We start from the raw sequence: 12252 nt of genomic DNA, 5'->3' as shown, positions 1-12252 counted from the left end.
CCGAAAATCCAACGGCCGTGTCCTGTGAGTATTCATTGTCAGTTGTTCTTTATGTCTAATATGTCTGGCACTGGTTCATTGATCAGATCTTATAAACCTGACATAAAACTGTTGTAACCATGTCATAGGACTAACACATAAGATCAGTTAGGATTTATAGATCCCAAAGGGTAAATTGGCTTGCAGATACTACTGCACTGTTGGAGCTAGAAACACAAGCATTTTGCTACACCTGCAATAACTCCTGCTAAATATGTGTATGTGACCGATACAATTTCATTTGATTTATATCGCTGTGTTTCTACTTGTAGCAGTCATAAGCATGACATAAGGTGCCCCTGTCCCTACTTATAGTTGCCATAAGCATGACTTAAGATGCTCTCTGTCCTGACTTACAACTGTCATAATCATGACACCTCTGTCTTCTGTCTGTCAGTGTGAACACCACGGTGGCCCCGCTGCTGTATGCTGACCAGTACCTGCAGCTGTCCACCTCCCTGGCCTCCTCACTGGTGTCTGGGCTGGGGGAACACTACACCCCCCTCAGCCTGGACCTCAATTGGACCTCCCTTACCCTTTGGAACAGGGACATGGCGCCCCACGTGAGTCTGACGTCATTATCATTATCGTCATCATTATCATTCATTTGTTTCCTTTTTAAATCATGGTCAGGAGTGGGAAGTCATGTGTCTTCTTTCTCCTCCATGCAGGGCGATGCCAACCTTTATGGCTCTCATCCGTTCTACATGGTGCAGGAGGGGGATGGACAGGCTCACGGGGTCTTCCTGCTCAACAGTAATGCCATGGGTAAGAAAGCATGTTGCTCCATGTACCATATCCTTAAGCAGAAATGTTTTGTTCTAATAGGATAGCTTTGGTTTGAGCTAGTAGAGTTTGTAATGTATCATGCTACTTAGCAGCTCTGGACAGAATTTTGTTGTGTTCACATGGCACAGTACTTCAACTGTATCAAGATACAGATTTACATGATGGAGCTGAGTTTGACCTCCTCTCTGTAGAGGTGGTGCTGCAGCCTAGCCCTGCTCTGACCTGGGTGGCTGTGGGAGGAATCCTGGACCTGTACATCTTCCTGGGCCCTGACCCTCAGAGTGTTGTCAGACAGTACCTCCAGGTTATAGGTATGGCTATATATGACCTTTAGCTGTAACTTCCTGTTACTGAATATCCTTTTCTTGTCTCATATCCCAATGTTGCTGTGGTGGGTCGGGCCACTGCTGGGTCACAACTAATTCCTTTTGGGTAATGGCTAAGGGAAAGATAGTGGCTGTCTGTGTCCCAATGTCCTAGTAGTCTGAACTTGCTGCCTCATCTCCTTTCATTCATCTCCTTTCACTTATGTGAAAGAACTAGACTGGTGAAAGCAAATACATTTTCCACCATTAGGCACCATCCACCTTATAGGTATTATCCACCATATAGGTACCATATAGGTATTATCCACCATATAGGTATTATCCACCATATAGGTATTATCCACCATATACGCACCATCCACCATATAGGTATTATCCACCATATAGGTATTATCCACCATATAGGTATTATCCACCATATAGGCACCATCCACCATATAGGCACCATCCACCATATAGGTATTATCCACCATATAGGCACCATCCACCATATAGGTATTATCCACCATATAGGCACCATCCACCATATAGGTATTATCCACCATATAGGTATTATCCACCATATAGGCACCATCCACCATATAGGTATTATCCACCATATAGGCACCATCCACCATATAGGCACCATCCACCATATAGGCACCATCCACCATATAGGTATTCCACCATATAGGTATTATCCACCATATAGGCACCATACCATATAGGTATTATCCACCATATAGGTACCATCCACCATATAGGTATTATCCACCATATAGGCATTATCCACCATATAGGTATTATCCACCATATAGGTATTATCCACCATATAGGCACCATCCACCATATAGGTATTATCCACCATATAGGCACCATCCACCATATAGGTATTATCCACCATATAGGTATTATCCACCATATAGGTATTATCCACCATATAGGTATTATCCACCATATAGGTATTATCACCATATAGGTATTATCCACCATATAGGTATTATCCACCATATAGGTATTATCCACCATACCATATAGGCACCATCCACCATATAGGCACCATCCACCATATAGGTATTATCCACCATATAGGTATTATCCACCATATAGGTATTATCCACCATATAGGTATTATCCACCATATAGGTATTATCCACCATATAGGTATTATCCACCATATAGGCACCATCCACCATATAGGTATTATCCACCATATAGGTATTATCCACCATATAGGTATTATCCACCATTAGGCACCATCCACCATATAGGTATTATCCACCATATAGGTATTATCCACCATATAGGTATTATCCACCATATAGGCACCATCCACCATATAGGCACCATCCACCATATAGGCACCATCCACCATATAGGTATTATCCACCATTAGGCACCATCCACCATATAGGTATTATCCACCATATAGGTATTATCCACCATATAGGTATTATCCACCATATAGGTATTATCCACCATATAGGTATTATCCACCATATAGGCACCATCCACCATATAGGTATTATCCACCATTAGGCACCATCCACCATATAGGTATTATCCACCATATAGGTATTATCCACCATATAGGCACCATCCACCATATCGGTATTATCCACCATATAGGTATTATCCACCATTAGGCACCATCCACCATATAGGTATTATCCACCATATAGGTATTATCCACCATATAGGTATTATCCACCATATAGGCACCATCCACCATATAGGTATTATCCACCATATAGGTATTATCCACCATATAGGTATTATCCACCATATAGGCACCATCCACCATATAGGTATTATCCGCCATTAGGCACCATCCACCATATAGGTATTATCCACCATATAGGCACCATCCACCATTAGGCACCATATAGGCACTATCCACCATATAGGTATTATCCACCACCATCCACCATATAGGTATTATCCACCATATAGGTATTATATTATCCACCATATAGGTATTATCCACCATATAGGTATTATCCACCATATAGGTATTATCCACCATATAGGTATTATCCACCATATAGGCACCATCCACCATATAGGTATTATCCACCATTAGGCACCATCCACCATATAGGCACCATCCACCATATAGGCACCATCCACCATATAGGTATTATCCACCATTAGGCACCATCCACCATAGAGGCACCATCCACCATATAGGTATTATCCACCATATAGGCACCATCCACCATATAGGTATTATCCACCATTAGGCACCATCCACCATATAGGTATTATCCACCATATAGGCACCATCCACCATATAGGTATTATCCACCATATAGGTATTATCCACCATTAGGCACCATCCACCATATAGGTATTATCCACCATATAGGCACCATCACCATATAGGTATTATCCACCATATAGGCACCATCCACCATATAGGCACCATCCACCATAATATGGTGTGGCTTGTTTGGTGTCTGCTGTGAAGTAATACCACAACAAGTCAACTACTTGATTGATGAAAGCATGTCATCCAGCAAAGGCAGCAGCGCGGTCATCAACTACATGCACCATTTCTTCAACTACATGCACCATTTCTTCACCAACTACGGAGTGTGGACCTGAATTGTGAAAACTGCAGTGGCCGAAACAAGAACAAGTTTGTGTTCTGGTATTGTGCCTGGTGGACCATACACAAGCTCCACCACAGTCTGGGCCTTCACTTCCTGATCACAGGCCACACCAAGTTTGCCCGCGACTGGTGCTTCAGCCTCATCAAACAGCGCTTCAGAAAGACCAGAGTGAACACTTTGTCTGAGATTGCTGGTGTTGTGAAGGACAGCACTGTGACAGGAGTCAACATCCCACAGCTGGTTGGACTGGAGGATGGTACGGTGCTGGTGGAAAGCTATGGCTGGTAACAACACCTGACTCCGTACTTCAGGTCGCTGCCACAGTTCAAGCGGTACCAGCACTTCAGGTGAATATCATTTTCATTGCATTGTATGAGGTTATTCTTCTTATCTAAACTTGGGAGGTGAATTGATGTCTTCTATATTTTTGGGGTTATTTCCTGTTTTACAGCTTCAATGCTCTGGAGTCTGGTGTTGTTGTCGCCAAGGAGCATTCAGACTCTGCTGCTGCGCAATGCTGACATCCTTCCTCCCATGGATGGTCTGCCTGTACAAGCACCACCTGGACACAGCTACACAAACATATGTTTTTGAGAAGATCAGGGATTTTTGCTGACGAAGAGGCTATGGACATCACATACCCTGCACCAAAGTCAAGGGCAGGACAGAAACAGGCTCTCCAAATAAATATAGATTCCCTTGTTCATGTGTGGTTCAGACAGACCATTAGCACTATCTGCAGTGCCTCTATTCAAATGACTCCTGCTACTATTATTTATTTTATCCTGCTGCTCAGCCACTTTTCCCCTGATTGTATGCATATAACTTCCTCATCTATCACTGATATTGTTATTGTACATACTGTATATTATATTTATTTTGACACTTTCTGATATTGCTACTATGCAGGTAACCATTTGGCTGTGCCGTTTACACCTTCTATAGAGACCCATCCACTTGGCAAGATGTGGCTAGGGTTATAGCATTTCTTTCACATGACCCATCAATTAAGTGTGTCTGGGTAAGAGTCAATCAATATTTATAAAATATTTTTATCTGGACACTTTCTGTTTACCTGGAACTTTTCATTATTGTAGACTACTACTTTTACCACTTTAAATCTGAATCTTTCCTTAAAGAGATGGGTGGGGCTAAGGCTTAAGAGGGTGTGAACAATGCTGAATGGGTGTAGACAAAGAGCTCTCCAATAGGTACCAAATCATAGGTATCATAGCTCCAGTAGGTACCAAATCATAGGTATCATAGCTCCAGTAGGTACCAAATCATAGGTATCATAGCTCCAGTAGGTACCAAAACATTCAAAGGCCGTTTTCTCAAAAGTGAGTTCAAGTTTATCAACTTTCAAAGCAGAATTTCTTTCCCATTGTTCCTCAAACATGCAGTGTATGATATACCATAGCTGTGAGTCTCTACTTTTATCCAATGTAAAAATACATTTAAAAAATTCTAAATTTTGCTACGTAAGTCCAATTTGAGCAGGTTGGTTTGCTCTCACCTTTTGTGAATCTTCCATCATAGCTAATGTTTATCCCGTCCTCCTCCCCCAGGGTACCCTATGATGCCTCCTTATTGGTCACTGGGGTTCCACCTGTGTCGATGGGGTTACCGGTCCACTAACGCAACCCGAGAGGTGGTGCGACGCATGCACAACGCCAACTTCCCCCTGGTAAAGATGCTGGAGAAAACACTTATATTGTACTACATTATCACTTGGGTTGACAACTATTGGGTAATGCTAACATTGAATGAGCATCAACATTGGATTAGCAGATTAGCATGGAGAAAACTCATTATAGTATTATCATGCTACAATGGGTTTTCTCCATGCTAATGCTAATTGGATGTTTGCGCTCTCAAGTACAGTATTATCATGTCACTGAGGGTTCACAACTCATGGAAAACACTCACTACACTCTTTAGTTCAACTGCTTTTGTTTTTGGTCAGGACGTGCAGTGGAATGACCTGGATTACGCAGACAAGCGTCGGGTGTTCACCTTTGACCCCCAGCGCTTTGTGGACCTGCCAGACATGGTGAAGGAGTTCCATCAGAAGGGCATGAAGTACATTCTCATCCTGGTAAGAGAGAGGCCTCAACCCTCACAACATGTGGGACACATAGGCACACTAATAACTCATATTAGCTTGAAATAGTGGTTCAATTTAATTTTTGATTCTAAATTACAGTCTGCGTTGTGATTAAATTGTTAAAAGTGCAGTATTGGAAGGTACAAGTCAAGGAAACTTTCCTTCTCAATCCACAAGATGGCAGCAAAAGCATTACTGTCGTTTATTTTAGAGGCATCTTTCCTGTTTGTTCTCTTTCCCAGGACCCTGGGATCAGCAGCACCAGCCCCCCTGGTACTTACCCACCCTTTGATGAGGGTCAGCGGAGAGGGGTCTTCATCAGGAACTCTACAGGACAGACACTCATAGGGAAGGTCAGACCTAAAACTCTCACTTCTCTATCTGGAGACCCACTGTAAACTGGGCTACATATACTGTGAATAGTTTGGAAAGAACGTATTTTTATCTGCTTGATAACATTGTGTATGTCCATTGTGTATTCAAGTAATGTGTCCTCTGAAATGCCAAGGTTACACTAAACAAAACCCCCTCTTGAAGCTGTGTGTGTGTGTGTGTGTGTGTGTGTGTGTGTGTGTGTGTGTGTGTGTGTGTGTGTGTGTGCGTGTGCGTGCGTGCGTGCGTGCGTGCGTGCGTGCGTGCGTGCGTGCGTGCGTTATGTGGAAAGGTATGCATGTTTGGTTCCTCACTCGTCTTCCTCTGTGTCCAGGTGTGGCCTGGTCCGACAGCGTTCCCTGACTTCACCAACCCAGAGACACAGAGCTGGTGGGAGGACTGCATTCGGGAGTTCCACTCCAGAGTCCCGCTAGATGGCCTGTGGATTGTGAGTGTGTCTCAGATAGAAATGTCTTGTAGAGGGCTGAAATGATCCCCTATTATATTGTATTGTATTCTATATTCTATTCTATATTTGCACTAACAAGCTTGCATCATCCAGGCTGTGTCAATGCTACTCAGCATCCAGCATACTCTTTCTCTTGTCCCTCTGTTCTCAGGATATGAATGAACCAGCCAGTTTTGTGCAGGGCTCTGTGGAGGGGTGTCCTGACAGTGATTTGGATAGCCCCCCCTACGTGCCACGTGAGTGTACTGCAGCTGAGTAGTTTCCTGTCTATTTAATATCAATAGAGGAATTTAGTGAATTCATTCATTCATTTCCATTCTGTCTCCATACGGTCATACAGCGGTGATTGGAGGACAGCTGAACACTGGTACACTCTGCATGTCAGCTCAGCAGAACCTGTCCACTCACTACAACCTGCATAACCTCTATGGGCTGACGGAGGCTAGCGCCACCCACAGGTCAGACACAGCACCACAGGGATCAGTGCGTACTTATCCTGAGACTGTTGGCACTTTTACTTCTGCTTGTTTGAATGAAGCTGATTTTATTTATCTTGTCTACATTACATATTTGTAACTGTAGTTGGAAGATCAGTTATAGCCTTTGACCCTCTCAGTGCCCTGGTGAAGGTTCGGGGGTCGCGACCCTTCGTGCTGTCCCGCTCCTCCTTCCCTGGCATTGGCCGTTTCTCCGGAGTCTGGACGGGAGACGTGAGGAGCGACTGGGAGCAGCTCAGATACTCCATCCCTGGTGAGGGGAAAGACATCCCCAACATTCCCATCTCCGTTCCAAGCCATTCCTATTCTCAACGACATTCCCAAAGCCATTCACAAGCCCTGTGTGTTTTAGCCATCAGAGTACTAATGGTACCGATGCACCATCCAGACAGTACATGTTGCAGTGTGCTCTTACTCAGCAGTTTGTCTCTGTTGTCTTTAGTTGAAAGAGTGCCTAGACAGAGTTAGTCTTTTCAGTGGTAGTTATCCATGGATTTGAATGAGGGGTTTGAATAGAAAAATGCCCAGACTTGTAATGGAACCACCTACTATTTATTTGATACTATGTAGCTAGCAAGTACAGAGAGATGCCTCTGACTGCCTGACATCAAAGTTAAATAATGAATACAGTAATAATGAATAAAGGGAATTAATATGTTCAATATCCACCTGTCCCTCCACCCCCCCAGCGGTGCTGCTGTTTGGCCTGTTCGGGGTGCCCCTGGTGGGGGCGGATGTGTGTGGGTTCGGGGGGGACACCACAGAGGAGCTGTGTGTACGCTGGACCCAGCTTGGAGCCTTCTACCCCTTCATGAGGAACCACAACGACAAGCCCAACGCTGTGTGTGTGGGTGTGGGTGGGTGGGTGGTTTTATGGTCTTTACAGTTAACTCGGTTGGATAGGAATTTACCACAATCTTTTCCTGACCTGCTAATATCTTTTCACTGTCTCTATGAAACCAAGTTACAATGTTTTCCTATTTACCATGGTGGCTGACCTGCTAGTGACTTTTCACTGTCTCTATGAAACCAAGTTACAATGTTTTCTATTTACCATGGTGGCTGACCTGCTAGTGTCTTTTCACTGTCTCTATGTAACCAAGTTACAATGTTTTCCTATTTACCATGGTGGCTGACCTGCTAGTGACTTTTCACTGTCTCTATGTAACCAAGTTACAATGTTTTCCTATTTACCATGGTGGCTGACCTGCTAGTGTCTTTTCACTGTCTCTATGTAACCAAGTTACAATGTTTTCCTATTTACCATGGTGGCTGACCTGCTAGTGTCTTTGCACTGTCTCCATGTAACCAAGTTACAATGTTTTCCTATTTACCATGGTGGCTGACCTGCTAGTGTCTTTTCACTGTGTCTATGTAACAGTCCATCAGTCCCATGTATTATGAATTGAGGTAACTCTAGCTCTGTGTGTAGCCCCAGGAGCCCTATGTGTTTGGTCAGGAGGCCCAGACAGCCATGCGTAGCGCGGTGATGTTACGTTACTCTCTCCTGCCATTCCTCTACACACTCTTCTACCACGCACACACCTCCGCAGACACTGTGGCAACGCCTCTCTTCCTCCAGTACGTCCCTTCTCTCTCTCTTCAACATTTGGATACTATTGTAACACATCTTATTTACTGTGTTGATACTGTTCTCTGGCCCTTCCTCTCTGTCCATCTCTCCCAGGTTCCCCTCAGACCCTAACTGCCAGACCATAGACAGACAGTTCCTGTGGGGGAGTTCTCTGCTTGTCAGCCCAGTGTTAGAGCAGGGGGCAGTGGAGCTGGCTGCCTACCTCCCCCCGGGGACTTGGTACAGTCTGCACAATGTAAACAGCTCCGAGATTCAATACAGTTATACACTGAGCGTACAAAACATTATGAACACCTTCCTAATATTGAGTTGGCCCCCCCTTGCCCTCAGAACAGGCTCAATTTGTCGGGGCACAAACTCTACAAGGTGCCGAAAGCCTTTCACAAGGATGCTGGCCCATGTTGACTCCAATGCTTCCCACAGTTGTGTCAAGTTGGCTGGATGTCCTTTGGGTGGTGGACCATTCTTGATACACACGGGAAACTATTGAAAGCCCAGCAGCGTTGCAGTTCTTGACACAAACTGGTGCGCCTGGCACCTACTACCATACCCCGTTCATAGGCACTTAAATATTTTGTCTTGCCCATTCACCCTTTGAATGGCACACATAAACAATCCATGTCTCAATTGTCTCAAGGTTTAAAAATCCTTATTTCACTTCTCCTCCCCTTCATCTACACTGATTGAAGTGGATTTAACAAGTGACAACAAGAGATCATAGCTTTCACCTGGATCAGTCCATGGCATGGAAAGAGCAGGTGATCCTAATGTTTTGTACACTCAGTGTATTTCTATAGGCCTTTCATAATGTCACTGCAATTAGTTTGCAACTGATTAAAGGGATTCCTAGGAGACCAAGACCATATTTTCTGTCATCACACAGATTGATAAAAATCCATCTGTGTGAGCCTTTCTTAGGGTCTTGAAGGCTTACTTTAGGACCAGGCAAAGATGTGTAATACGGTTGTACTGTGTATACTAGAACCATATTTCAGTGGTCACCTCTTTCATCCCTTCCTCACTAGGGCCAGCCGTTCTACAGTAAGGGTCAGTACCTGCTCCTCCCAGCCCCTCTGGACACCATCAATGTCCATGTGAGAGAGGGACACATCATCCCACAGCAGGTGTGTGTCCTCTGTACACAATAGAATTTGGTTGTCTGTTGTTTCATTGTGCGACAAAGCTTCATCTTAGGCCCATATTGTGGGTGTTACATACTGATGGTGGAGGAGATGAATGAGCTGCCAAACTCTTATATCATGAAATCAATTAAAGTTATTTGTCATAGAACAAGAGACCCAAAATTCCTTTGTGAAACTATGTGATAAAACCTCAAATGAAATACTCTCTGCGTACTAATCTGACAATGTTGTTTTGAAGCTTATATGAGTTTGTGTAAAACCTGTTGCCTGTCTTAATCAGTAATTATATTATATCTTTCAATGAAAAATCCCCTCAAACTCCCTCTGAGATACAGGAGCCAGGCCTGACTACCTCAGCTTCTCGCAGTAACCCTTTCCTCCTGACTGTGGCGCTGTCTGCTGGGGGCTGGGCCTGGGGTGACCTGTTCTGGGACGACGGGGACAGTCTGGACACCTTCCAGAGAGGAGACTACTCCTATGTTATCTTCATCGCTGGACAGGTAGGAGATGTAGAGGTCACATAGGGTCCTGAGTTTTTCCTGATCACATGACCTGAGCAAGGAAAACTCTGGGCCCAAGTTATAGCCCACTTCAAGGCTATCCCTGATGCAGTGAAGAAAAGGAAGTAAGCTTTATGTGACATCTTTTTGAGTGCGGACCATCAAACCTTTTGTCTGTCCTACTTCAAGGTATTTCATGACAACTGGGTAGGAAAAACGTAGGGCCCTAATTGGACTTTAAAGAGGATGGAGATCAGAGAATTATCTAGGGTGATTTGGATGTTTCTGCAGTACAGTATGTTTCTAGCAATGCTCTCAAGATTGAGATCCAGGTCCAATCCAATCAAGATAGAAGACATACTCTTTCCCTGCCATCCTGTGAACAGTAGACCTAACTGTTAATGTCTAATCTATACTGGTACTATACATGTGTGTGTTTGCCAGTGGGGATAAATAAGGTTTTCATTTGACCCAGTCCCAGGTGATGAGTGACCCCCTGCGTCAGAACGGGGCGCTGGACGGGCTGGTGCTGGGAGGGCTGCGAGTGTTCGGGGTGCCTTCCCCACCCCGCTATGTATGGGCCAACGGAAAGAAAGTGTGGGATTTCTCTTATCAGACTGACACCAAGGTGAGCTGTAGCTGTCTGAGTTACCTCTATAGAGTTCAGAATTAAGAAATAGTAGAACGAACAGTCTAATTCTGCTTGCCTACCTGTCTATTCTATTCTACAGTATAATATGATATATTGTTTATAATCCTTTCTTTCTGTGTCTGTCTGTAGGTTCTGACGGTGACCAGCCTGGCCCTGCCCATGTCAGAGGTGTTTGAAGTCCTCTGGACCTTGTGAGCCTTATGAACTGTATGACTCAGTGGACTCTGACCCAGTAGACAGCCTCTCAGGTAGTTCTGGAACTCCTGACCTAGCACATCTCTGACAAAAACCTCCACCCAACGTTTCCCCTCAATCACTGCTACCCTGGATAAGACATTACTCTAATAGACTCCTGGGTTTCTGAATGGACAGACTACACTGAAGAATTTTTGGAAATCATGTTTTTATATTCAACTGTATTTTCAATAAAATGATGTGAACTAAGTGAACTGTGTGGGTTAAAGCTCTATCAGATATCTCTCAATGTCCTTGTTGTTGCAGATGAGTGATTACATGACATTGTCTCAGGTGAGATGCTGAGACAGTGGTGTGAATTTGAGAATTGTGGTCATTCTAGAACACTAGGCCGAAATGTATTGTTGTTTTACTATTTTAATTTGTCTCTAAGAATATATAAATATTTGTAAAAAATCTTTCTAACCTTTTATTTTATTTGTTAAGCACTTTTGAAATGCATCACCTGTAAGAAATGTTCTCTATAAATAACATCTGATTAATTGATAAATATTGTGCTGAGGAGGACAGCAGTGGCTCAACACAATTATTTGTATTAATTGAACATCTAAAATTGACCAGAATATGCCCATTCTGTACTCTTCTAGTATGATGGTAGGCTCTGTGTTAAGTCTCATCAAATGACTTCCAGTGATATTGCCACATTGTTACCATTAAAGGCAATTGATAGCTCTGGGTTTGTTTCTCCTAAGCTAAGCATTGTTTCTCGTGTTCTCCTATTAGTGAGCTGTCACCACTCAGTGTTTGAATGTGCAGTCAATTATCTCTTTCTTAATCTACTTCATAGTCCCGAGGGTGGTCTAAGGCACTGCTTCTCAGTGCTAGAGGCATCACTACGGACCATGGTTCGATTCCAGGCTGTATCACTTCCGGCCATGATTGTGAGTCCCATAGGGCAAGGCACAATTAGCCCAGC

At 43.8% G+C, this 12252-nt stretch overlaps 1 protein-coding gene across 1 annotated transcript; it reads left to right on the top strand.

Moving 5' to 3' along the window:
- Window positions 1–4: 4 nt before the first annotated feature.
- LOC139401928 (lysosomal alpha-glucosidase-like) lies at window positions 5–11530 on the top strand (the record flags this gene model as incomplete). The annotated part of the gene is made up of 18 exons (XM_071145945.1): window positions 5–24; window positions 437–602; window positions 711–807; window positions 1020–1139; window positions 5317–5435; window positions 5715–5846; window positions 6098–6208; window positions 6562–6675; window positions 6848–6932; window positions 7037–7154; window positions 7313–7446; window positions 7883–8034; window positions 8626–8774; window positions 8881–9022; window positions 9813–9911; window positions 10265–10429; window positions 10905–11057; window positions 11211–11530. Coding segments are annotated over 18 exons (2142 nt in total), but the record flags the coding sequence as incomplete, so codon positions are not given.
- Between the last annotated feature and the right edge of the window lie 722 nt (window positions 11531–12252).

Source organism: Oncorhynchus clarkii, unplaced genomic scaffold (assembly GCF_045791955.1).
Source record: "Oncorhynchus clarkii lewisi isolate Uvic-CL-2024 unplaced genomic scaffold, UVic_Ocla_1.0 unplaced_contig_712_pilon_pilon, whole genome shotgun sequence".
NCBI classification, from domain to species: Eukaryota; Metazoa; Chordata; class Actinopteri; order Salmoniformes; family Salmonidae; genus Oncorhynchus; species Oncorhynchus clarkii.
Note: the sequence above shows the minus strand (reverse complement) of the source record. Positions and strands in the feature narration are given on the sequence as shown.